The sequence below is a fragment of the Drosophila tropicalis genome, unplaced genomic scaffold (genome assembly GCF_018151085.1).
Source record: "Drosophila tropicalis isolate 14030-0801.00 unplaced genomic scaffold, ASM1815108v1 contig_615, whole genome shotgun sequence".
NCBI lineage: Eukaryota > Metazoa > Arthropoda > Insecta > Diptera > Drosophilidae > Drosophila > Drosophila tropicalis.
Genome location: NW_027173095.1, coordinates 1,926,849 through 1,952,770, shown reverse-complemented (window position 1 = coordinate 1,952,770; position 25,922 = coordinate 1,926,849). Strand labels below are relative to the sequence as shown.

At 38.2% G+C, this 25,922-nt stretch overlaps 1 protein-coding gene across 1 annotated transcript in view; it reads right to left on the bottom strand.

Moving 5' to 3' along the window:
• Positions 1-23,385: 23,385 nt before the first annotated feature.
• Positions 23,386-25,922, bottom strand: part of mthl15 (methuselah-like 15) — a 285,449-nt gene continuing 282,912 nt past the window's right edge. The window contains exon 4 of the mRNA XM_068292211.1: positions 23,386-23,779. Coding sequence (XP_068148312.1) covers positions 23,772-23,779 — 8 coding nt within the window. The 3' untranslated portion in view covers positions 23,386-23,771. The remainder of the gene's footprint in view (positions 23,780-25,922) is intronic.

Below are 25,922 nucleotides of genomic sequence, written 5' to 3'. Positions count from 1 at the left end.
GACAGTTGTGCCGTCGTGTATAAAGGCACCTTCCAGAGATTCAGTAAGCTTTTCAATTTCTTGAGCATACTGACTTGCTGTTTTGTTTCTCTGGGGTAGGTTTTTAATTTCTGCTGTTTCTGCGGTAGCGCCAATACCGATTCCGTTTTTATGTTTGATGCTATACTGTTGATAATCTCTTCTATTGTTTGTTCAGAGGTTATCAAAAATTCCTGGTGTGACCTTTTAGTTTTGTTTTTATCAGGCACACTGCTGTTTCCTCATGGTCGCCTTTTAGTGAATTTATCAAATTCAATGCGTCCATGAAGCTCTGAAGATTTTCTATTCTGCCATCAAACTGTGGAATAAGATTTAATGCCATCTTTAAAAAATCAGTGACTGTTTGAGTCACTTTTGCGTTTCTTGGCGAAATGGCTGTTTTATTAAGAGTTATTTTTGTGTTATCTAAACTCACTGATGGTTCTTCTTGATCCATCTCTTCTTCAGCCGTTAACTTGGTTTCCAAATCAATTGTTTGTTTATATTCAATATTATATCTTTTCAATACGGATTTTGCCTTTTGTTTGCAGTCATCATAGAATGCATTTGCGGCTGTTTTTCGTCCCGCAGTTAGTTTACTATTGTGTTCTCTTAACACTGCTCTGATATTTTTCAGGCTCTCTATTATTATTTTCGAGTGTTTTTCTATTGTACTTTGGGATGTTTCCCTATTCTGCGAGAGGCATTTACAAGATTTATTTAATTCTTCTCTTATTATATCATCCCAAGTAATCATATACTCTCTCCTTTTTTTTTTTTTAATTCCCTGAGAGATCGATTGTCTCTATGGGTTTTTCAAATAGTTTATGTACCCAGGTGGGTAAAATTCTATTTTTTCGCTTTAGGCAGTTATATGACTATACTATGGATCTTTCTATCAAGTGGGCTATCCCTGATTTAAATTTTCTGTTATTCACAATCCAGTATTTAATTTCCTTATATTTTGGATTGGTTTCTCTGTTCTCTGTTAAAGAGGAAGTCTAAGAATGGAACGTATTTGTTCAAATATTTAAGTTCTACTCGACCCATTTTTATACTGTATTTAGGCCGTCTGCTCTACTCTGATATTTTTTCTTGATTATTTTATTAAGCATTGCATATAATTTCAATGCCAGTTTTACGGCTACTAATATTAAGATGGCTAACAACAATATCCCTATATATTCTAAATTTTCCTTGTGATCTACTATTTTAACGCTGCTAACTACATTAGCTGTTGGGTGACCTATTTTGGATACTTGAGAACCCATCTTTCTAGCCAAAAGGAATTTTGTTTCCTTGGTCGTTTAGACCTGTTTTCTATTGGTCTGATAGAAAAAAAAATTTCTTTATGGATTCGATTGTTACATAATGTTTTTTTTTTTTTTTGTTTTAATGTAATTCAAAAAATTTTAAAGAGAAAAATTATCTCAACTGTGTTTTGCACAGTGAGCCAGAGACGTGGAAAGATAGAAGAGTACACATGCGTAGGCTTACAGCTTGAACAATGTTTTAAATCTATGCCTACGCGTGTTTTTAGTATTAGCCTATCAAATGTTTGTTAGTAGTTGTACTGTGCAACAAGTGAAAACTCGTACATGCTTATATTATCTAAATATTTAAATGAAATTTCAATTATAATTAGAGGCAAGAGAATTATTTACTCATTGCGTTTCTTCGCTCTTTGGCGAAGTTCGGCTGTGTTGTTCATTAAGCACTCTGTGTAGTGATGTCGGTCCTTGTCGTCAAGTCCTATGTGGAGAAGGTCCTGGAGGAGCTTCCTCTCGTGCCTTAGCCTTCTTACTTTCCTCCTCTTGACTTCTTTTTGGGGTCTTCTTTTTTTCTTGTCCTGGCGAGCCCGTTACTCCGCTATCGTGAGTGGGCGTGGTCCCCCGTTTAGACACACCTCTAATACCTCTTCGAGGAGGGGTGCGTCCCTTTGTACGGTAGGTACAGGAAATCCAAGTCCTCTGGATGTGACGGATCGGTGCTAGTCATTAGCAATTTCTTTTTTTTTTTTTTTTGATTGTTAATTTATATTTTTGTGTGTATGTGTGTTCTTCTCTGTTTTTTTTTATTTAAAAATTTTGGTATACCCTTGCAGAGGGTATTAAAAAATTGATCAGATGTTTGTAACGCACAGAAGGAGACGTTTCCGACCCCATAAAGTGTATATATTCTTGATCAGCATGAGAAGCTGAGTTAATATAGCCATGTCCGTCTGTCCGTCCGTCTGTGCGTATGCGTTTTACTCAGCCGTCCTAAGAGCTTCGGGAGTTTTTATTACCCGGCAAAAATAAAGTATGAAAACCATCAGGATCGGACCACTATATCATATAGCTTTAGAAGAACTAGAAGAAACATTTTCATAAAAATCGAGTATGCTATGAAATTTACATATGTGATAATATTGGATATAAAACCCCAGATCCCAAAATTTGAATGTGATCGGATAAATATAACACAAGTTACAGTCAATATAATAATCGGCTCTGCTCCCAGCTCTGCCGGCAGCGCTGCTTGCTGTCTACTACGTCTTTCGTGATCAACAGAGTACATACATACACACACAGACAGTCTACCAGATGACGTCAATGATATTCATGGAAAATATTGCTGACATTATAACAAGTTGCCGCAGACAGATGGCAACAAGGTCCAGCCTTTCTTGGGTTGGATAAAAAGATGTGGCCACAGCCAAAATTAAAGGCACCAACCGAACCAGGGCTTATGATGCTGGTTCACCATTAAGACCACCCATTTAAAATTCTGGAAAATAGAATCTCGAAGTTCACAAAACACAAGATGGAACTCCGTCGTGGCGATATCGTCGTTCAGGAGTATAATTGGTCTCTATCAAAATGGTCTCTATCCATGTCCAAGCGGAACGTTTTCACAATGACATAATCTATGCTAAAACTGGCAACTTGCGTGCAGAAGGCGTCGTCGCCTATTGTGGCGGATGGAGATCAAGTATTGACAAAGTTGATGGTACAACATTTTCACAACGAAGTACAGCATGCCGGAATACAAGTCGTCGTACATAAATTCAAGTCGCAGTACTGGATGCCGAAGATGAATACCAAGATCAAAAGAATTATCAACGAATGTATTTGGTGTAGATGACGCAAAGCCAAACCGGTTAATGCGCAAATGGGTCTATTACCCAAGGAGAGGTTCTCTACATTTCAAAAACCCTTCACATCGGTTGGCATGGATTATTTCGGCCAGTTCTATACGATAGATGGTCGGGGCTCCGGCGGCAGATACAATAAATGCCTGCGAAAGCGATATGGCGTTCTCTTTACATGCTTAATATCTAGAGCAATACATGTGGAAATCGCACACTCTCTAGTCAGAGTCTGTAATCACAGACTCGTGCATTTTGGCAATCCGTCAAATGATGGCAAGGCGAGGCGAAATTAAAACACTATGGTCCGATAATGAAACTAATCTTAGAGGCGCTTCAAGAGAACTAACAGAAGCTCTAGAGGAGATAGATATGCAATCAGCGCGCGGAGAACAAACACAAAATAGCGAACTCACAAAATTTTGAAGGCTGCTGGGAAAGGCTAATTGGATGCTTTAAAAGAACACTATCAGTCGAAAGTAATCCCACTGACGAAGTGCTGTAAACTCTTTTTTGTGAAGCGGCCATTTGGTAAATAGTCGACCGTATATTCTCGAATCGGATGATCCAGATGACGGCTTAGGATTATGCCCCAATGATATAATCATACAACAATGTGGATAACAGATCGGAATGGGAAATGAATTGCGACAACTTGAAAGAGGGTGAACTCGTCGTAGTGAAATGCATGACACCAAGAGGTGAATGGCCAATTGGAATAGTACTCAAAACACACCCAAGAGAAGATAGAATAGAGTAGCAGACATAAAAACAACGAAAAACACTTATCGTCGACCAGTAAGAAACCTATGCAGATTAGGACTGGAATCCCGCTACATAAAGGATCGTGCTAAAGACTTTGTTCAACACTAAGGGGCGGAAATATGTCGCAGAAAATACCATTTTATTTGTATTTCAGCTATATTACGGAAAAATACCATTTCTGTTCTTGAATCTAGTATGTAGGTCAATTATCATTTTGTTGTAAGAAAGGAGATGGTCACACTCTATATAAAAACGATAACGAAGAAAAACGTGCCCAAAGGAATAAAACAATAAAGCTCTCTAAAAAATAAAAAATAATAAAAACCATGGCCAATTCCACAACACGGATCTTGATTTGGCTGAGCCAACTTTGCAACTGAATGCAAAATATCCGGTCTGGTGGTTAGAGCCAGCCACATCAGTTCGCCAATTTGAGTCTGGTACGACCCAATGTCAACCCTCTTGCACTGCTTATTTATACCCAGGAATAGCTCAGTTGCACCCTTGTCTGTGCAATCGATCGCGTTTTATATCGCTGCTTTGATGCCATCCATCTTCTGTTTCGACGCTTCCATTGGCGTTTGGTTTGTCAGCGCGCTTATAGGCGAACGGTTCCTCAGATATACAGCTGTAAATATAGCCTCTGCCCACAATGCCTCACATTATCCTGACTGTGCCAGACTTAGCTCGTTCCGCAGCGCCGTTCTGTTGTGGAGTGTACGCTATGGTCAACTGGCGCTTTAGTTCATCAGGTAGTCATCGAATGCTTTGTTCACATATTCTTGTCCATTGTCACTGCGGATACATTTCAGCTTCTTCCCTGTCTGCCTCTCCACTAGACTCTTGAACTCCAAAAACTTGCCGAAGACCTCACATTTGCACTTGAGGAAGTACACAAAAATTTGCCTAGATTTGTCATCAATAAATGTTAGGAAACAACGTGAAACACCAGGTGATTTTATTTCAAAAGGTCCACAGACATCACTATGAACCAAGTGTAAAAGTTCACTGGACCGACTTTCTGTCATCTTGGGAAATGGCTGAACATGTATTTTACTCACAATGCACGTCTTACATGGAATATTGAGTACGCAAGCCCTAACTTGCGTTTTCTGTCAGACTTGTATAATTAAGATTACCAAAGCATTTGTGCCACAATAATATATCTTCTCCAACAGCAGCAAACAGATTTTCCGATTCAGCTTCAAAAACAAACAAGTTGCCAATCTTTTTTGCTTCTAAATTAGATTCACCATTTTGTAACACTGTTATTCAACACTGTTATATTCAATAACACGCGCCAGTAACATAAAGTTTCCTGCCGCCCTGGTATATAAAATACATTGATCATCGTTAATTTACAGTCCGAATGGGGACTTTTCCTTTGCCTACTACAAGTAAGTTTTCCGCATCTTAGGACTGATCTCATTTTGTACAGAGAAATCCGAAAACATACTAATATCGTAACGCATATGACTCCTTGCACCAGAATCCAAGCGCCACGTCTATATTTTTATATTCTCTGCTTTCAAAGCATTTATAAAGCTACATTGCTTGTTCTCCATTTTCTCATTGATTTATACTCTTTTTTTATATCGACTCTCTCATTGCCGCACTGTGCTTCGACATGCCCTTGCCGGCCGCATTTGTAACAAGTAATTTGCGAACGATTTCTCTGTATGCGTGTATTTTCATTTCTGTTTCTGTTCTGCGTAGCGACAAATGCCTCTTGCCCATTCTCTTTCGTAACAGTTAGACATAATCGTTCTGCTTCTTCCTTTAATTTTATGCAGAGAATTTTTAAACTGGGCAAATCGTCTCGATGACGACAACGATATTCTCATACACTGGTGGTAGACTCGATAACAAAATGATAGTTCGTAACACGTCATTAATTTGTACACCGGCGCCTACAAGCTGATCTAACACATTAGAGAAACCATTTATATAACTGGGCATTTCTTGACCGTCTGTCATGTGTAAGCTTAGCAACGTATTGTAACAGCGGTACCTTCCGCACCGGTCCCCTTGGCTGATGGACATCACGTAGTCTTGCCACGCCTCATTTGCCGTCAAACAATTTTTTATATATGCCAATTGCGATGGTTTTACGCACAACGTAATAATTGCTAGGGTTTTTCGATCACATCTCTTAAGGTCGACGCCTTGCACCGTGGGCAAATTTCCAGCCGTTACATCCCACAGGCCTGAATGCACCAATACGCTGCGCATTTGTATATTCCAAGAATTATAATTCTTTTCGTCCAATTTGTCGATGTGGTACAGATTAGTCAAGTTGTCTTCAATGTGCTTTTTAGTCTCTTCTTCCGAATAAAGTTCGTAACTTACTCGTATCTTTAATACTTACTGATATAAATTGTTGAATATATCACTTCATTACTTTACTATTCAAAACCGTGCCCTGGGCCCATAACCTGTTGAGAGGGGAGGGGACGCACAACCCGAATAACGCAGGCAGAGCAAAAAGAATAGTAAGACGTCCGTACAACTCAGAAGTTTCTCAGATGCGCGTGCCAGTAATTCAGTTGGGCAAGCGCTATATTCAAATACAATAGAGTTTTATAAATGTGTTCAAATATATACGCAGATAGAATACATGTGTGCATTGCTCTGGAAAGTTCTTGTACGTTACTATTTTATCAATTAATAATAGAAATGTTTTTAATCGCGAGAAAAAATAAAATTTTATAAGCGAAAAAAAACCACGTCCGTCCTCTGCAACGAGGGAAAGTTTTTTTTTTTGCCAGTTCACGATATTCCTAAGATTCAAAATATTTAGACGACAAATCTATCATAGGTCTTATTTCTTGAAGTTCTAAAATTTCACCCGGCGCGATAACGATTTCAAATGAGAAAGCTTCTAAGTTAATTGCCATATATATCATAAGCCATTTTAGAGAAGCGTGATCGGTATCAACCAGCGATGCCAAGTATACGTATTCGTAGGTAGATCTAAGTATTTCGAATGAGATCTCCGTATCTACGTACGAAGATACTAAAACTACATACTTTTAAAAAATATTGAAAATAAATTTTAAAACCCAAAACTTTTGTGTAATATCAATATATTATTTATTTATTTATTTTATTTACGTCAACTAACACAGCAGTCGACGAAAAAGCTTAAGCTAAAGACAGATAGTAATTAAATGAAGAAGGTAGCTTAGCTTTATACACAACTAAACATCCCCGACCCGGTGGAGGTGTTTTATTTGCACAAGGTGCCAGCTATGCCCCGATTCACAGCCAATGTGGCCAGGGATGAGTTGCAGCCAATCCAAGTCCAGAATATTTTCATTGGTTTCGCTGTAGATGATTAAAAAGTATAGCGCGAAGAGAAGTGACAGAAAGAAGAGGAGAGATAAGGTGAGAAAGGTTGTTAAAAGATTGGCAAAGAACACGAAGAGGTTCGTGAAGAGAGTAGTTAGTCAGACATCTACTAAAGTGAATAGGAAAAAAGTTTCTGGTCCGACGTGAGGGAACACAAAAATACAGCGTATCTAGTAAATTGGTAGAAATGACTTCGCCGTTGACTAGTTTATGGAGAAAGAGAATGCCAAAAACAAGCCTACGGTTATAAAGTGAAGGAAGATTAATAAGAAGAAGTCTGTCAGAATAAGAAGGTAGGCGAAGACCCGGGTCCCAATTTAGACCGCGTAGCGCAAACTTAAGGCATTGCTTCTGTACCGATTCAATACTACGCTGGTGAACATCATATTGCGGGTTCCACACTGGCGAGCAATATTCTAGAGTAGGGCGAACTAACGAAGTGTATAAAACCTTTGTTACATAGGGATCATCAAATTCTTTGGCCCAACGTTTAATGAAGCCGAGAAGGCTGCTTGCTCTGTTAACAATTGAAGAAATATGAACATTAAATGAACGTTTAGGGTCAAACATAACGCCTAAGTCTTTGAATGATGGAACACAATCTAACAGAACAGACTTAATAGAGTAATGAGCTAGGAGCGGAGACAAACGACTGAAAGTCATAAAAGAACACTTAGGGGCATTAAGGTGTAATTCAATAACGTGGCACCAATCACAGAACGCATCGAGATCTGATTGCAAGTACTGTTGAAAAGAAGGATCATTATTGGAATAACAAATCTTGACGTCATCCGCAAACATGAGCACGCGTGAATGAGCCAAGGCCAAAGGCAAATCATTTATAAACAATGTAAATAATAGTGGGCCCAGATGCCTGCCTTTTAATACACCTGACGTCACTCGAACAGTTTTAGATGTCGAGGAACGAAGACACCTTTTGGGTTCTGCCAATAAGACTTTAACCAAGCCAATAGTTTTGGGGAAAAACCCATGATGTTAAGTTTCGCGAGAAGCATAGAATGATCAACTGTATCAAAAGCCTTACTAAAGTCAGTATAAATGTAGCGTTTATTTAGCGATCGTTACGTATTTATTTATTTATTAATATTTGAATTTTTTTGATGACAATCGAGTTCAATATATTGTTAGAATTTAAACATACTTATTGAAATAACACTAAACTAATTATGGACCTTGACGTGCGACTCAGTTGACAGTCTCTGTGCGAATTATCCACGGCCTCTTTAACAAGCTCTCTCTCAACTTATATAATGATCCTATGCCCTGTTCTCTCTACTACTACTAGAATGTTCGGCCACTACGCGTTTGTCTCCTCTCTTCTATCACTTTTGATTGCTCTCTCTCAATACCATTTCCCACATTCGGCCCTCCTGACTGTACATTCGACCCGAATGACGGTCCCCACAATTTCATATATTCCGATACAGTTGATGTCCTATTAGGCCCTTCCGCCTGTCCAAATTTCTCTACTTTCCCTTTTATCAAATGGTTTAAATGCGAAAGATTTATGTCTGGACTCTTATCCCTGTCTTCAATATTTGTGATGAAGATATTTCCAATATCTCCTGCCAACTGAATATCTGACTCATTTTGTTCTCTCTTGGACATACTATGGGTGTGACAAACTTCTATATCGTTGCGCATAGCAAACCTAGATCCATTTGCTGTTACATTTATATTGACAGTGTTCAATATCGTTCGACCCAGTATAGCATCAAAACTTATATCCTGATCTGGCACTACATGGAATTCTATGTTCATAACTAAACCATCCACTTTCACTGGTATGATATAACTACCGAAAGTCAACACTTTACTGTCGCCAATTCCTGTTAAGTGTCTAGCTCCGCCTAATAACGGTTTCGATCCAATCATAAAATAAATATTTCTTCGCATAAGACATAATCCAGCGCCAGTATCTACGAGTCCTTTAAATATAACGTTAGAATATACGATGTTTTTAAGTTCTAACCCTGACGGAGTAAATTCGCTTGACGGCTGTATTACTACATCTTCATTTTCTACCACGTTTGTATTTCTCTCGTATTTAATTGGATTTTCTAGTTTGCACTGTGCCATTCGATGTCCTACTTTACCACATTTGAAACACTTTTGGTCGTTCTTCGGACAGTCTCGTCTGATATGTGATGTATCACCGCAACTATAGCATTTCCGATTCTTAGATGTATCAATTATTTTACCCTGATTAATCTTTCCTCCTGACTGAGCCTTAAACTTGTTTAACGACTTGTGTGAAACACGAACTTTCTGATACGTTTCTATTTGAAACTTCAGTTCTTGTAGATTCCTGGCTTGAAATAGAATAGCTTTATTTACTTGTGAGTCTGGAATGCCCTTTACAAAGTATTCTATCAAGCTCTCATCGTCCAAATTCACTGGTTTGGCAATTTCCATTAAAGCATACAAATATTCATGCAAAGTCTCCTCTCTTTTCTGAGAACGTTGCGATAATATTCTATGAATCTCAGCTGCTGATCGTTTCGAACCAAATTCTTTGCGCAGTGCTGCTTTTAATATCTCCCAATTGTTTATACCATGTTGACTCCGAATAAATGATTTAGCTGCCGCAGCTAACAACTGTTTGGCGTATATAAAGGTCTGTAACTTGTCCCATTGTACTGTAATAGCACACTCTTCTATCTCTTGTACCCACGAATCAATGTCGGGACTACCTGAGCCGGAAAAATAGGATACACTGCCCTCAACATCTTTTAAGGTGTACCAAGATCGACTACAATTGTTTATGGGCAATTCGTCTCTAGCTGTAATTACTGATTCTACTTCTTCATCCTCGCTATCTTGGTCTTGAATATCGTAATTAGTAAGAAGTCTATTCTGTAGATCACGTTTTCTTCCCACTGTGCTTAGGTTCAATTCGGCCAACTTATTTCGCAAATCTGCGACTCGCAATGCCATAACCTCGTCAAGCTTCATATTACAATATTTTCTTTGTTCAATACCAATAATTAATGCTAAGGTTAGTTTTAGTAAATTCAATTAAGGTTAGAACTATGTATATACATATAGTCCCCAAAAAATTTACCCAAGTCCGCTCCTGTCCCACGAAGTCTTCGTTTAATTTCTGCCAGCAGGTTGTCTGTCCTCTTCTAACGTGTTGTCTCTTGCCGCGTCCAGCTTCTGCCTCTGCCAACGGGTTGCCTCTGCCTCTGCTGACGTTTTGCCTCTGCTACGTCCAGCTTTGCCTCTGCCAACGGGTTGCCTCTGCCAACGGTTCGCCTCTGCCAACGGGTTGCCTCTGCCTCTGCTGACGTTTTGCCTCACGCTACGTCCAGCTTTGCCTCTGCCAACGGGTTGCCTCTGCCAACGGTTCGCCTCTGCCAACGGGTTGCCTCTGCCAAATATTTCTAGACTGTTCTAGAAAAATTCACTGATCGCCGTCCGTTACCAAACATGCTCGTGCGTGTATTGTCTGCGTCGTAACGTATTTGGGCACCAAAGATTTTATGCAACAATTTAGCACAGCCTATCTCGCTTGCTCTTACACAATGATGACGACACAAAAGTTTTTGCTTTGTCACTTCGAAGAACTTTGTTTGTTGTCTCTTTCACTCACGCAGTGTTATATGTTTGTATGTTAATTTCTTTAAACAATATCCCGGACGAGCCCCCAAAAATGTAGCGTTTATTTAGCGATCGTTACGTATTTATTTATTTATTAATATTTGAATTGTTTGATGACAATCGCGTTCAATATATTGTTAGAATTTAAACATACTTATTGAAATAACACTAAACTAATTATGGACCTTGACGTGCGACTCAGTTGACAGTCTCTGTGCGAATTATCCACGGCCTCTTTAACAAGCTCTCTCTCAACTTATATAATGATCCTATGCCCTGCTCTCTCTACTACTACTAGAATGTTCGGCCACTACGCGTTTGTCTCCTCTCTTCTATCACTTTTGATTGCTCTCTCTCAATACCATTTCCCAGATAAATAACTTCAGTTTGACACTTTTTACGGAAGCCATGGTGTACAAGGGTAGTCAATTCTAAAAGGTTGGTAAGCGACGAACGACCTTTCATGAAGCCATGCTGACAAGGAGAAAAAGTGGATCTGGATATATGTTGAATGGAAGACATAATAATTTTCTCAAACAGTTTAGGTAAGTTTGCCGAAAGTTTAAATGTGGATTGAAAAGGGATAGGGTGTGGGATCCGAAACAGTAGTAGAATATGTCGACTGAAAAAATTTAGCAAACAGATCTGCAATATCTAAATCATTATTAGCAGACTGGTCGTTAAGGGTGGAAGGTAGTACATTAGAGCGTCTTTTGGAATTGACAAAGTTGTAAAATCTTTTGGGGTTCTTATAAAATTCAACCTTACATCGAATGAGATAATTGTTGTAGCATTGAGTACTTAAAAGACAAAATTGAGATTTGGCTATACAATAATTTGCATAGTCAAGTCGTGAACCAGTTTTTTTAAATCTTTTAAAATATCTCGATTTAATGTTACGAAGATTAGAGAGCCTACGTGTGAACCAGACTGGCGAGCTGGAGACGGTAGAGACATTCACATAAGGAACGCATTTATCAATTAGAGAATTAAGAGCAGAGTAGAAAAACTTCACTGCACAATCTATATCGCAGCACTCAAATAGAAACGACCAATCAAAAGAGGAAATAAGGTTGTTAAGAAGAAATTTGTTTTACGAAAACATCTACGACGAGAATTTGAGATGTTTTTAAATAAATTAGTAACGGAATTGTAAGAAATAGTAACTTCAATGGTAGGATGATAAGGATCTTCAGGTTTCACTAGTGGCTGTGTTTGCGATACTGCACTAACAGTGGGATCAGAGACAAAAACAAGATCAAGGATTCTTTTAGAACAGTTAAGCAAAGAATTCAACTGATATAGTGGACATTCAAGTAGGCTATCAAGAAAAACATGTTGAGATGAAGGAATTAAGAAAGATAGATTATCATCAACAAGCCAAGAAATATTAGGCAAGTTAAAATCACCCAAAACTATAAGAACATCACGATCTTTAAGACGACCAAAAATAGTTCGTAAAGCATCAGCATGTTGCACGTAGATCATGATATCAGAAGCTGGAGGAATATATGAACAAGAGATATACATATAGGCAAAAGTTAGAACATGTAACTTCGACGCAAATAAACTCAACACCTAAGGGGAGATCAATCGGCACCACACTTGAAGACAGATTCGAGTTTAATTATGAATTAAATAAAATAGATGATATGATTTATATTGGGTTAGCAGCACTTAATTTCGTTTTCGATATGTTTACGTTTTTTCAATGAGATAGCAGCGCTAAATTGCAAAAAGATTGGCAGCGCTTACTTCAGAATTTGTGCTTGAAATTGGAGGTGAAAAATTAATGTGAAAATGGAAATTTCAACAAGTGACACCGACGAAGAAGCAAACGTAACTCCAACCAAGAAAAGGAGAGTCCACTTTGCTTGTTTTGCCACATAGCAGTGCTAATGTTGAGCGTTTATTTTCAGAAATTAATTTAATTAAGACAAATAAAACCTAAAATATTTTAATCAACACATGTATTATTGTAAAACATGTACATAAATTAATATGTATAATTTAAACAATGTAATTCTAAAACGACAAATGAAATTAATTACAACGAAGTACTATACAGTTAATTTAAAAATTTAATGGTTTCTTAATTTTTTTTATTGTTTTTAAGCTTTATTCTTTTTAAGCTTGATTCCTTTAATTACTGCCAAACATTCGATTTCTGATATCGTATAGTTTCTTTGTTCTTTGTTCACTTATTCTGATATATAAGCTAAAGGTAGTTCTATACCTTCGGAATCAGCTTGTGCTAACGTACATCCTATACTATATACTATATATATACTACTAAACTCGCATCAAATAATAAAATAAACGGTTTCTTAAAATCGGGAATGGTCAAAATAGGTGCTGAAGTTAATCTTCATTTCAGTTCTGAAAAAGCGTGGCCTGCATCTTCGTTCCAATTAAGAGATCGGTTCTTTTTTAAGAGTTCTGTTAATGGAAAGCTAATGGTGGCATAGTTTTCAATAAAACGTCGATATCAATCAGTGAGTCCTAAAAATCTCCTTAATTGTTTCAATGTTGTTGGAATCGAAAAATCTTTTATTGGGCAAATTTTCCCAGGATCGGATTTTCACATGTCCATATCCAAAAATGAAGCAAGTAAGTCGACTCGTCGACTTGGGTATACCATACACCAGGCGAAACAAATATTTCAAATTTCGAAAACCAAATGTATGTCTATTAAATTGTTTTTACATGTTTCATAGTATGTGCTATCTCGCTCACTCTACGAACATACGAGCACTCTAGCGCCGCCACTAGCCAACGGCCAATTCTGGCCTTGTGGACTGCTTTGTAAAATACGTTCATACGCATATTTTGCATGTTTCTAGTCCGATTTCAATAAAATTCGGTAGTTTTGTAGAAATAGATAAGAATAATTAGTCTGCCGAATTTGAATGCGATAGTCAAAAATCTACAGGAGAAAATCGGTTTTTTCTTAAATATGGAGGCGGAAGTGGGCGTGGCAAAATATGAAAATAGATGTACCCTGCGCGCATACTAAGCCAGTGTACATACTAAATTTGGTGACTTTAGCTTTGTTAGTTTTTGAGAAAATCAGTTTTGTTTAATTTGCGGGGGCGGAAGTGGGCGTGGCAAAATTTTTAAATAGCCAATATCTGCGCGTCTATCAAGCTAATCTGCATACCAAATTTGATGTCTCTAGCTGTTATACTTTTTAAGAAAAACAGTTTTATGTGATTCCTGGGGGCGTAAGGGGGCGTGGCAAAAAGTTTGAACAATCAGTTTTTGCGCGCTAACTAAACGGGTATACAAAATAAATTTGATGTCTCTAGCTGTTATACTTTTTAAGAAAAATAGTTTTATGTGATTCCTGGGGGCGTAAGGGGGCGTGGCCGAAATTCCAATTAACTCTGTACATGTGCATAATACACGAGTATACATACCAAATTTGGTGGCTCTAGCTCTTATAGTCTCCGAGATCTGCGTGTTCATACAGACGGACAGACGGACGGACGGACGGACGGACAGACGGACATGGCTAGATCGACTCGGCTGTTGATCCTGATCAAGAATATGTAAACTTTATAGGGTCGGAGAAGCTTCCTTCTGCCTGTTACATACATTTTGTCGACTTTAATATACCATTTCACCCTATGGGTGTATGGTATAATGACCCATTTTGGGGCATTTGCCATGAAACTTTAAATGAAAACGAAGCAGTTGTAAGCATAGATTTCAGAATAAGTGTATTACAGAGTGTTAAAAAACTTCGAATTTATGCCCCACTTGCAAGCATCCTTGTAAGATGAAACAATTTGTAAGATCAAATATTGACTTGGAAACGGAACTCCAAGAAGCTAGTAAATCAGGCGAGCCCACAACTCAGCCTGTGACCCCTCATAATACTCGTTCAGGACCTGGTCGATCTGCCAAGACCAAACCTATTCGTAATCAGGGAGCAATTCAAAAGAGAGGGATTGGCACGAGATCTTCGATCACCTCACGTCGACATAGGCCAGCGCCTACTCAAGCTATTAGTCCAAGACCAAGTACCCCTCCAGATTACAAAACTTTGATACAAACTGCTATCCAAGCACAAGAGGAACAGTTGGTAAACCATTTAGCTTTGCTGATTGACGACAAGTTAGCTTCTATTCGATTTGAGCGAAACGAACCAAACACCATTCCGGAACGTTCTGCAGCGTTCAGCCTCCGGGCACCAAGACAAGAAGAACACTATAACCACACGCAAACATCTAGAAATCTTAGTAGTCTGACTCAGAACTCAAATAGAGGGTCGCGAGCAAATTCAACATTATGCAAAGTTGACGAATAAAATTTGATGGTTTTAAAGAAGGAATGCATTCAGAGGATTTTCTGTACAGAGTTCGTTCAAAAATTCAAATGAAGATTATCATTTGATATTTGTATTTACTTTTCGCAGGTAAAGCGAATGATTGGTTTTGGAAGTTTTATCGAGCTCACCCAAATTTTGATTGGAATAAATTTTGTGTAGAATTAAGAAAGAAGTTTGATGAAGTAGATAACAGTATAGGCACTTGGGAACTGATTAACAGCAGAGACCAGGGCGAAAATGAAACCTTTGAGGATTACCAGTTTAGTGTCCAAAGTCTAGTAAGAAGATTAAACACAACTTTCAGAGGATTCGTTAGTGAAGTTATTAATTAGACTTTCGAAGTCGGCAATTCGTTATGAACTTATGCATCTTATCTCACCTGAGACAGGAAGTACGCACCCACGAGCAATTTGCTAAACGTATGAAAAGCATACAGACCAAGAATACTTTTGGACATCGATCAAAGATAGCTGAATTACACTCTTATTTCGAGAATTATATGAAGGAGGACGATAAGCTTTTCAACATAAACTTACATGTTGGAACTGCCTATAGCCTGGACACCGTTTTGGTACTGGTCTAGAACCGCGTACTATATTTTGCTATGGTTGCGGAGTAGTAAACGTGTTTAAACCGTGTTGCCGTAATTGCAACCGACAGGAAAACCGACCGACGGATGCGGCAATCAACACTTTGTTGTCGCATCCGGACCAATAAAAAAAGATAAAGATTCTCAAAAAGAGGAATGTGAACCTCAAGTTTGGAGGAAAGAAATAGATTCACAAGGAAATGTAGGACCAAACTCAACAACAGTCGATAAAAGCCCCTTTCGTCCTCTTCATATACGTTTGGCTCAGTATGAGGCCTTTCATCATCGCATCTTTTGTGAAGTAGACAGCATCCAACCAAAGATTAAGTCTAAGCGCTCTACGTATAGACTACGCTTTTTTTGGAAGAAGGTTAGAAATAACCGCAAGAAATTGTTTTCCAGCATACTTTCCCGTTCAGATAATCGATTGTACACAGAAATAAAGTTAAAAGGCCAGACCTAATATTAGTTGCTTAGGAAGTAATGTAGCTAAAGAGTTTTTAACACATCCTAAAACACGCAATTGTTCTGGTAAAATAATTACGGCCAACAATTCTGAATGTTTTGTTAAAGGTAAATTGACAAGTGGTAAATAGGGACTCCGGAGGAGAAGAATAACCCATTTTTCATTCGTTGAATTCAAAATATGAACTGATTTAATTAACAGAAGTATGGAGTTTATATAAGGAATCTTAGGCTCTAGGAGGTAACAATTGTTCTTAAAATATCTTATTCTAATGAGAATCAAATCCCACGTTTTCGGGGGTTGAAAATTATTATTATTTTGGGAACGGCTTCGGCCACTTGACATCCTGCCGTTGTGATATTTTGGGTTAGTTTAGAATTACAAGTGTTTTTCTATAATGTGTGTGACTGATTGTAACTCTAGTCATATGCTAGATTACTTGTTTGTGACAAAAGTACAGTTGTATTATGTTTTCTTTAGTGCATCTGATTTGGTGAAGCCGCTTCAGATTAACACGATGTTTATTCTTAAACAAGTGGCATTACGTCTTATTACGTATCGGCAACTTAATTTACCCCTTGATTTCTTTATTATTCCCGATTTAAAACAAGACATGTATATATCTTCGAATAGATTTTTAATTTAGATTTGGCCAATTTCACCAGCCATTGAGAAGCCAATGTTCACAGAAATATATAGAATGTTAGATTCATTGAAGAATGTAACAGCCCATGGAGCTCCAATTGTGTATTGGTGAGACGTGGCGATAAAGTTCGATTATATTTATATTCTAAAGCAGTGAATCAGTGCACTCGTAAGGATGCGTATCCTCTTCCCCATATTGATGGAATACTTAGCAGGCTGCCACCTGCTCGATTTATTACTGGACTGGACATGACGTACGCCTTCTGGCAAATTCCTTTAGAGAAAAGTTCACGTCAATACACCATTTTCACATTACCTAACCGGCCACTCTACCAATATAAAGTGATATGTAGGCTTATGGATCGAGTCATACCGTCTTATTTACGCACAAGAATATTCGTTTACCTCTATGACCTCTTAATCATTTCCGAAGATTTTGAATCGCATATTCCTTTAATACATGAGGAAGCATTGAGACTGGGAAAGCGAATCTTACGATTAATGTAGCTAATTCTAAGTTCTGTATGCAGGAGATAAAATACCTTGGGTTTATTATACCATACACCCATAGGGTGAAATGGTATATTAAAGTCGCCAAAATGTATGTAACAGGCAGAAGGAAGCTTCTCCGACCCTATAAAGTATATATATTCTTGATCAGGATGAACAGCCGAGTCGATCTAGCCATGTCCGTCTGTCCGTCCGTCCGTCCGTCCGTCCGTCCGTCCGTCCGTCCGTCCGTCCGTCCGTCCGTCCGTCCGTCCGTCCGTCCGTATGAACACGCAGATCTCGGAGACTATAAGAGCTAGAGCCACCAAATTTGGTATGTATACTCGTGTATTATGCACGCGTACAGAGTTAATTGGAATTTCGGCCACGCCCCCCTACGCCTCCAGGAATCACATAAAACTGTTTTTCTTAAAAAGTATGACAGCTAGAGACATCAAATTTAGTTTGTACACCCGATTAGTTAGCGCACAGAAATTCATTGTTCAAACTTTTTGCCACGCCCCCTTACGCCCCCTGGAATCACATAAAACTGTTTTTCTTAAAAAGTATAATAGCTAGAGACATCATTTGGTTTATATGCTTGTTTAGTTAGCGCGCAGAAACTAATTGTTAAAACTTTTTGCCACGACCCTTTCCGCCCCCAGAATTTACATAAAACTGATTTCCTTAAAAACTATGATAGCTACCGACATTAAATTTGGTATGTAGACTAGCTTAATAGACGCGCAGATATTGGCTATTTAAACATTTTGCCACGCCCACTTCCGCCCCCGCAAATTAAACAGAACTGATTTTATCAAAAACTAACATGGCTAGAATCACCAAATTTAGTATGTATACTGGCATAGTATGCGCGGAGAATTTATATATTTTCACATTTTGCCACGCTCACTTCCGCCTCCATAATTTAGAAAAAACCGATTTCCTCCTGTATTTTTTTGACAACATACTATTTATTCTTAACTATTTCTATCAAACTACCAAATTTTATTGAAATCGGACTAGAAACATGCAAAATATGAGTATGAACGTATTTTACTAAGCGGTCCACATGGCCAGAATTGGTCGTTGGCTAGTGGCGGCGCTAGAGTGCTCGTGTGTTCGTAGAGTGAGCGAGATAGCACATAGTATAAGACATGTAAAAACAATTTAATAGACAAACATTTGGTTTTCGAAATTTGAAATATTTGTTTCACCTGGTGTATGGTATACCCAAGTCGACGAGTCGACTTACTTGCTTCATTTTCTTGCAAAGGTCGCACAATGCTTTCGTGACTGTGTAACACACATACTTAATTTTTTCTTTAATTATTAATTTGGATTCCGCCATCATTATCCAATCCTATTGCCCTTTACAAAGTTGACTCGATCTGCACAAAAAAAAAAAAATTTCTATTAAATCTTAAACAAAACGTCCTATTGCCGATTTGTCTGAGTGACGATTTTCTAATCTAGTCATACACCGACGTACGCCACTCATATGCTATTCCTGGTTCAGGTTCTTTTCACTCTTCACAAATTTAAGATCTAAGAATGCCTATTTTATAATATTGTAAGTTTTCAATGACTCCATTGGTCAGTCATCCCGTTATGACAGAGTTGCATTTGCAATTCCTAACGATAGCCTCAAACTACAAAGATCATAAAATTTGCGTTCCCGCCTAGTTATACAAAGATACGTTATATACGCTATGCTGTTGCCGCCATTGGTCGACTAATCCGAAAACTCTCGAATTACTATCGCGATTCACACAAGCAATCTAAAACGGGCACCATCGCATTACGAGTCTGCATAACTTTTTTGTTTTTTTTGAACGTTTAACATATATTTGTTGAATCTACTCTTAAATTAGAGTCTGTCAACAAGTCTAAGATATTTTTCTTAATCTAGTACTTAAGATAAATCATGGGGATATTGCAGGCGGCCCTAATCACTTATTATTGGGTTGGTCTGTCATTTCTTTTAAGACGAGTTCTATTATTAGTTCGCGTAAGGGAATTGGCAAGAACATTAGGGTGTGCATCCAGTACCAGATGCGTTTCCGTACGGAGTTGTATAGGAGAACTTTATACTCCAGACGTAGAGGGGACCGAGCATTGATGATCCAATGTAAGCTACTCGCTTTCAGTTTAAGCTGTGATTTTTTTTGCTTCGATGTGCTTGCGCCAAGTTAGTCTTCTGTCTAGGTGGATGCCAAGGTAAGTGACATCCACGGCTTAAAGAATTGGTACGTTGTTTAGCATTAGAGCTGGACAGTTTCTTCTGTTAAGCGTAAATGTAACATGTTTGCATTTCTGCTCGTTAACCCGGATACGCCAGGTTGCTAGACATTTATCTACCACCTTGAGGTGTTCCTCTAATTTTGCAGAGGCTTGTATTGGGCATTTGGATCTGCTGAGAATTGCAGTGTCATCGGAAAAAGTGGACGTTGTAAGTTCTAAACTCGTTTGTAAGTCTGCAGTGTAGTAGTGCAGGTAGAGCAATGGGCCGAGTACACTGCCTTGCGGTACACCAGCTTTGATTCAAAGTCAGCCGAGACGGAGTCATTACATCTTACAGGGAATTTCCTATTGTAAAGGTAAGATTCCATGAGTTTGTTGGTGTACTGTGGGAGTTTTTGCCGGATTTTGAACATCAGACCCTCCAGCCAAACTCTATCGAAACCCTGGCCAACGTCGAGAAATACAGCCGCACAGTATTCTTTTAGTTCGAATGCTGTTCGTATTTCGGATGTTATGCGATTGACTTGTTCAATTGTACCATGTTTTTCGCGGAAGCCGAACTGGTGTGAAGGGATTGTGTTCTCCGATGCCAGAAATGAGTTTAGTCGGATCTGCAGAACCTTTTCAAAAAGCTTCGAAAGACATCGCAGCAAAATAATTGGTCTATAGGATGAAGGCTGGGTTTTTTCCTTTCCCACTTTAGCTTGCAGATGTATTGTATGTCGATGATTCCAGGTTCCAGGATCATTTTCGTTGTGATTAGGTCATAGCCAGGGGCTTTTTTTGGCTTTATGTGGTTTTCAATAACTGCAGTGATCTCGTCCGATTGGAGTTCCGAGTACTCACTATCCGTTAATGTGCTCGAAGGGGGAAGTACAGATGAGTTTGATGTTGGTTTTGGCTGAAAAACCATTTTAAGATGTGTGGCAAAAACGGATGCCCTCTCTTTGTCACTGCGGGCCCATCCACCGGTTGGACTCCTTATCGGTGAAATTGTCTCTGTAGGAGCGCTTTAAGTTGGGTGGGCTTTCCACAGAGGATGTTTAGTGCTGGTTGGGCTGAGCTTTTCTATGTATTTACTTTGAGCCCAGCTTTCTTCTTGTCTTAACGACTTGAAGAGGTTGCGATTAGCATGCCTTAGGGGAAGTTTTGCTGCTGGTGATCGAGTAATCTGCCATTCTCTTCTTAGACGTCGTTTTTCCGTTACTAAATGTTCTATCCTCCGGTTCGTAGACCTGTCAACAGGTTTAGTGTAAGAAGGGGCAGGTGGAATAGATACTCTTGCTGCAGCTCCTATCATAGACTCAAGTGCAGAGACGCACATATCAATGTCCTCTGCAGCATCCAGTTTCGGCGAACAGTCAATGTGGGCACTCATGTACATTTTAAATTTAAGCCAATTTGTTTTGTTGTTTGTAAGCCTATATGGGCGATCAAGTACTTGAGGTCTTGTTAATAGTGTGAATAGCACTGGAGAGTAATCGGAAGTTAAATCTAGCAGTGTATCCGCAGTGATCCGATTACGTGGAATCCTCTTGGTTACTGCGAAATCAATCAAGTTAGGCGCTTTCTGTGGATCTGTGGGCCAATAAGTACGCCTTCCCGGTGAGACGCAATCCATCTTATTGAGAGGGTTGACTATTGTGTTGTACAACTGCTTGCCTTTAGGATTCACCAGGCGAGACCCCCAGTGCGTATGTTTGGCGTTATAGTCCCCTGCTGCAATGAAGCAGTATGCTAAAGAAATAGGTAAATTCCTTTTTAGAGATTGAGAAGCGTGGTGGGCAGTACAGGGCAGCCAATGTAGTGTTGCCGCAGCTGGTTTGGACGTTTATAGCAGTTGCTTGTAGGTGCTGTGTTTCAAGTCTGTTGAGGAACGAGTGTTTTTTACGGTTTTTGATTAGGATACCAGTCCCGCCATGAGCTTTTCCGTCTGGATGGTTTGTTGCGTAGAAGGTATATTTTGGTATTTGGAGAATTTTTTTGATGTTAAATGTGTTTCCGAAATCAGCAAAACGTCGATTTCACTTGAGTCTAGGAATAGTTGCAGTTCGTTCTTGTGCTTGGAGATGCCGTTAGCATTTCAAAGACATAGACGTAGGGAAGCCATTATTTATTCTCGATAAGCTTCTGGATAAGCAGGTTTTGATTCCGCATCAGTTCCTGCATACAGTTTTGCATGAACGCCATAAAAGCGGTAATGTTTTGATTCAGTGAGATCAATAGGGCTTCTAAACCCCTTGGAGTTTGCTGGCCAAGCTCTGGTGCGCTAGGTTGCGGATTCTGTAGATGGTGGAGTGACGGGGTCTCTTTTGAGGGCTCCGTCTGTCCAGTTCGGAGCGCACTAGCAAAGTATACACTAGGACTGTATGTAGCAGGCATGTTAGATGATCTAACAGCCTTGGCGAAAAATACCTCCGGTGTAGTTTTAGAGGCGTTGACGGTGATTTTTGGTCCAGCTGGGGGTTTGCGCCCGTTTAAATGTGATTTAAGATCCTTGAAGACAAGACATCCGTAGTTGGCTGTGTGGTTCCCTCCAAACTCATACTCTTAGTGCTACGTTGTTTCTGTCCTTGGTGCAAATGCCATCTTTATGATGTTCGCCGCATCCAACACACACTGACCTAAGGTTGCAATTGTTAGAGGTGTGGTTGTATTCCTCGCAGTAAGTGACACTTCTGTCAAAACAGGAGAAGTCGGTAACTCAAGATATAAGTTGCCAACTGAATGTGATTCTCCAAAATGGAGAAACGTATATGAAGAAAAGCCTCTTAAGTTCGGATATCTGAATAACCCAGAACCACTGAATGATACTAAACTCGCCATTCAACACACATTACCATCGGATATATTTTTTAGTTTTTTTGATAGTGAGATGTGCGATCTCATTGTCACTCAAACAAAATTATACGCTATGCAACACAATGATTTCCAATTTGCCCAGCCCCTGATACGGTTCTTTTGAAAGGATTTATTGGCATTCTAATATTGTCTGGACATAATAAGTTGCCACAAATAAACAACTACTGGTCCACAAATATAGCACTAGGATCCCCGGTCGATGATTGTCGCTGGCAGGACAAACGAGAGGTCACGTTGCTTTCCAATTTCTCTAATGTATACCCGCTAATTTCTACATCACGCTGGAAACGTCAGCATGATGGACAACCCAGCCAATATGTTGTCCAGAAACCTAATCTTATTAAAAACTACAATGCCTATATGGGTGGAGTAGATTTGCATGACAATGCAGTGTCTAACTACCGCATTTCGATTAGATCGAAAAAATGGTGGTGGCCACTTTCATTGGCCATTTTGGAGTCTGCCGTGGTCAATGCATGGAAGCTCCAATTTCTTACAGATAAAATGCTCGCACGGCAAAATATGCCACAATTGGAATTTCGGGTCGAGCTTGCAACAAATTTTCTACTTACCGAAGACAACATCGATAAGGGAGACGTTCCAGTGGAATCTGAAGATGAATATGTCCCCATTTCAAATATTCCAAGAGTCTCTGGAAAACACTTGCTGGTTACGGAGTCCAATAAAAAGGAACGCCGCCCAGTGGGGCCTTTTGTCATTTTACATAGCAAAAATCATAGCTTCTAAACCTGTAATATTCAAGGTCAAAGTCAGAAAATATTTCCAAGCATGTTTTTCCTTTAAAAATGGAGCGAAATCCGGTTTTTTTCAATCACAAACGGAATTTATCATTATTTTAAACGTCTATGTAACATTTTTTAATGTTTTAATTAGATTTTTTAACATAATTACAAAAAGTAAGAAATACAAATTTGCTATTGATGGCTGATTTTGTTCAAAATAGTTTTCAATATTCACATAAGCTCAACACTTCGGGACTATAGTTGCTATTTTCCAAATCCTTCCATGATCGCATGTGTCTCAGTCATGCAATAATTGGGTCCGAAGAGGCTGCCAGCATGTAAAAAAGTCTTCATTTTGTCAAACACGAGAAGTTTTTAGTGTATTAGTGTATCTGAACCATTTGTAGTCCTTGTTATACCATACACACAAAGGGTGAAATGGTATATTAAAGTCGCTAAAATATATGTAACAGGCAGAAGGAAGCTTCTCCGACCCTATAAAGTATATATAATTAAATATCTGAAAAAAAAAATATTGTGAGTTAAAAGCAACGTACTTTATCATTTGAATGAAAACTTAAAACTGAGTTACAAAAAAAGCCCTTTAGTGGTGTGATTGATATTGATGCGATTTGAATGGCCCGATTAACAATTAATATTGCAAGTGTTCAATTGTTTATGTTAATTATGAGTTAGCGTTTACACGCTTTGATTTTGAGGGGGACAATTGTTTATAAAATCGGATGTTTACTTTAACGTTATGAATTTTAGGGGGCGAAAAATTTATATGTTATTGGGTATTGGAGTTGGATATATGACTCCCCCATCCTAAAGAAAATAGCCTGTCCTCAGGCGGATTCATTGGGATATAGCGAGGAGTTTTTCTCAGCTGTATAGACTGGAGTATCAATTTTTTTTTATAATTTGGGATTCAATTTTTTCAATAATTGGGGTCTCAATTTTTCCTGTGGGAGCTCGATTGTCATTTGATCGAAAATGCTTAATTATTAATTTTTGTGGCATTGTCTTAAACTTATAGATTAAGTATGTAATCCAACTTATTATAGTAAGTACAAAAGTAATTAATGTAATATTTTGAAATACAGTATAATTTTTGGTGTGTTCATTAATTTACACTTGTGTTTGAATAAAGGAAATAGGTTCTAGACTGGTTGTTTTGTTTGTTACATAAATGCTTTGGCTATAGTCAAGCAATGAATTTATTATTGATATTTCGTTTAATTGTAAGGCACAATCTTAAATTTTTATTATGCTATGCCTTCTATTATTAAGAAGTTTTTTACGCAATTTTTATTAAGTTTAGTTTTTGGTAAGTTCCATGTTACAATTATGTTTGGTTCAATGTAATTAGTTTGAAAATTCTTTTATGTTCTAGTGTATTTACAAGTGGTTGGGATTTGATTTAAAATGCCTATTATACATTTATTAGTTTCTATTTGTTTTGTATTTTTAATGAACAAAGTGTTGTCGTCAAAATAGTATTTTTCGTATGAATTCTCTGTTAAAATATTTTTATTTTCATCTGGATAAGGAAGTATCTCAAAGATAGGGGTTTTTATTATTTCTTGGGGAATGTTTAAAATGATAAATATCTCGTTTGAATTTGGTTTAAGCCAGGTGGAAGTTTTTGTATTCAATAGTTTTTCCGAATTAACATGATTTAAGTGATTATGTTTTAAAAGTTATGGGTTGAAAATTCCTAGTCCGGTAAGCTGCGTGCCCATTTCTATGTCTTCAATGTATTCTGTATATCTTCAAATTGCTTCCCAACCTTTATTAACAGTGTCTATTATGTAATTTAGTTCGTTTGCTTGTACGCTATTGCATTCAAGATTATTTATTTTTTCTTCTAATTCATCTTTATCGTCCTGATCAAGAGTACCAAAAAGATATTTGTATATTGAACTAATTCCGTTAATTAATCCTCGTTTATTACGTTTTAAAATGTGTATTCCATTAATTTCCCTACTTAGTTTTTCTGTTAAGTATTGAACATGGATTATGTCTTTAAATTCCAGTGCTTGTTGCATTAAATTGTTATATGTAATGTCTATTAGAGTTAAATTCACTTTAAAATAATGATATTCAAAGTTTGTCGGTAGATCCATGGTTCCTGTTTTAAATATTAAGTAACCGTTTGGGTCTTTTACTGTGTTTATGTCAATGGATTGGCTGCATGTTATTATACCCTTGCAAAAAGGGTATATTAATTTTGGTCAGAAGTGTGCAACGCATAGAACGAAGCATCTCCGACCATATATATATTCTTGATCAGCACGACGAGACGAGTTTAACTAGCCATGTCCGTCCGTCCGTCTGGATCAACGCAAACTCCTCCTAGACCGTAAGAGCTACAGAGCTGAAATTTTGCACGTAGGCTTGTATATACTGGATTCAGCCGGATCGAACCACTATATCATATAGCTCCCATACAAACCCCAAAGTCACGAACAGTGACTTTTCTCAATAACTTCGTTATTTTCTGTGTTATTATCGTGAAACTTAATATTAAAGAGTTTATTACGCTTATAAACGACTGTGCCAAACTTGATCAAGATCGGATGACTATATCATATAGCTCCCATAAGAACGATCGGTCGAAAATAGTGACTTTTGTAAATAACTTCGTTACTTTTACCGCG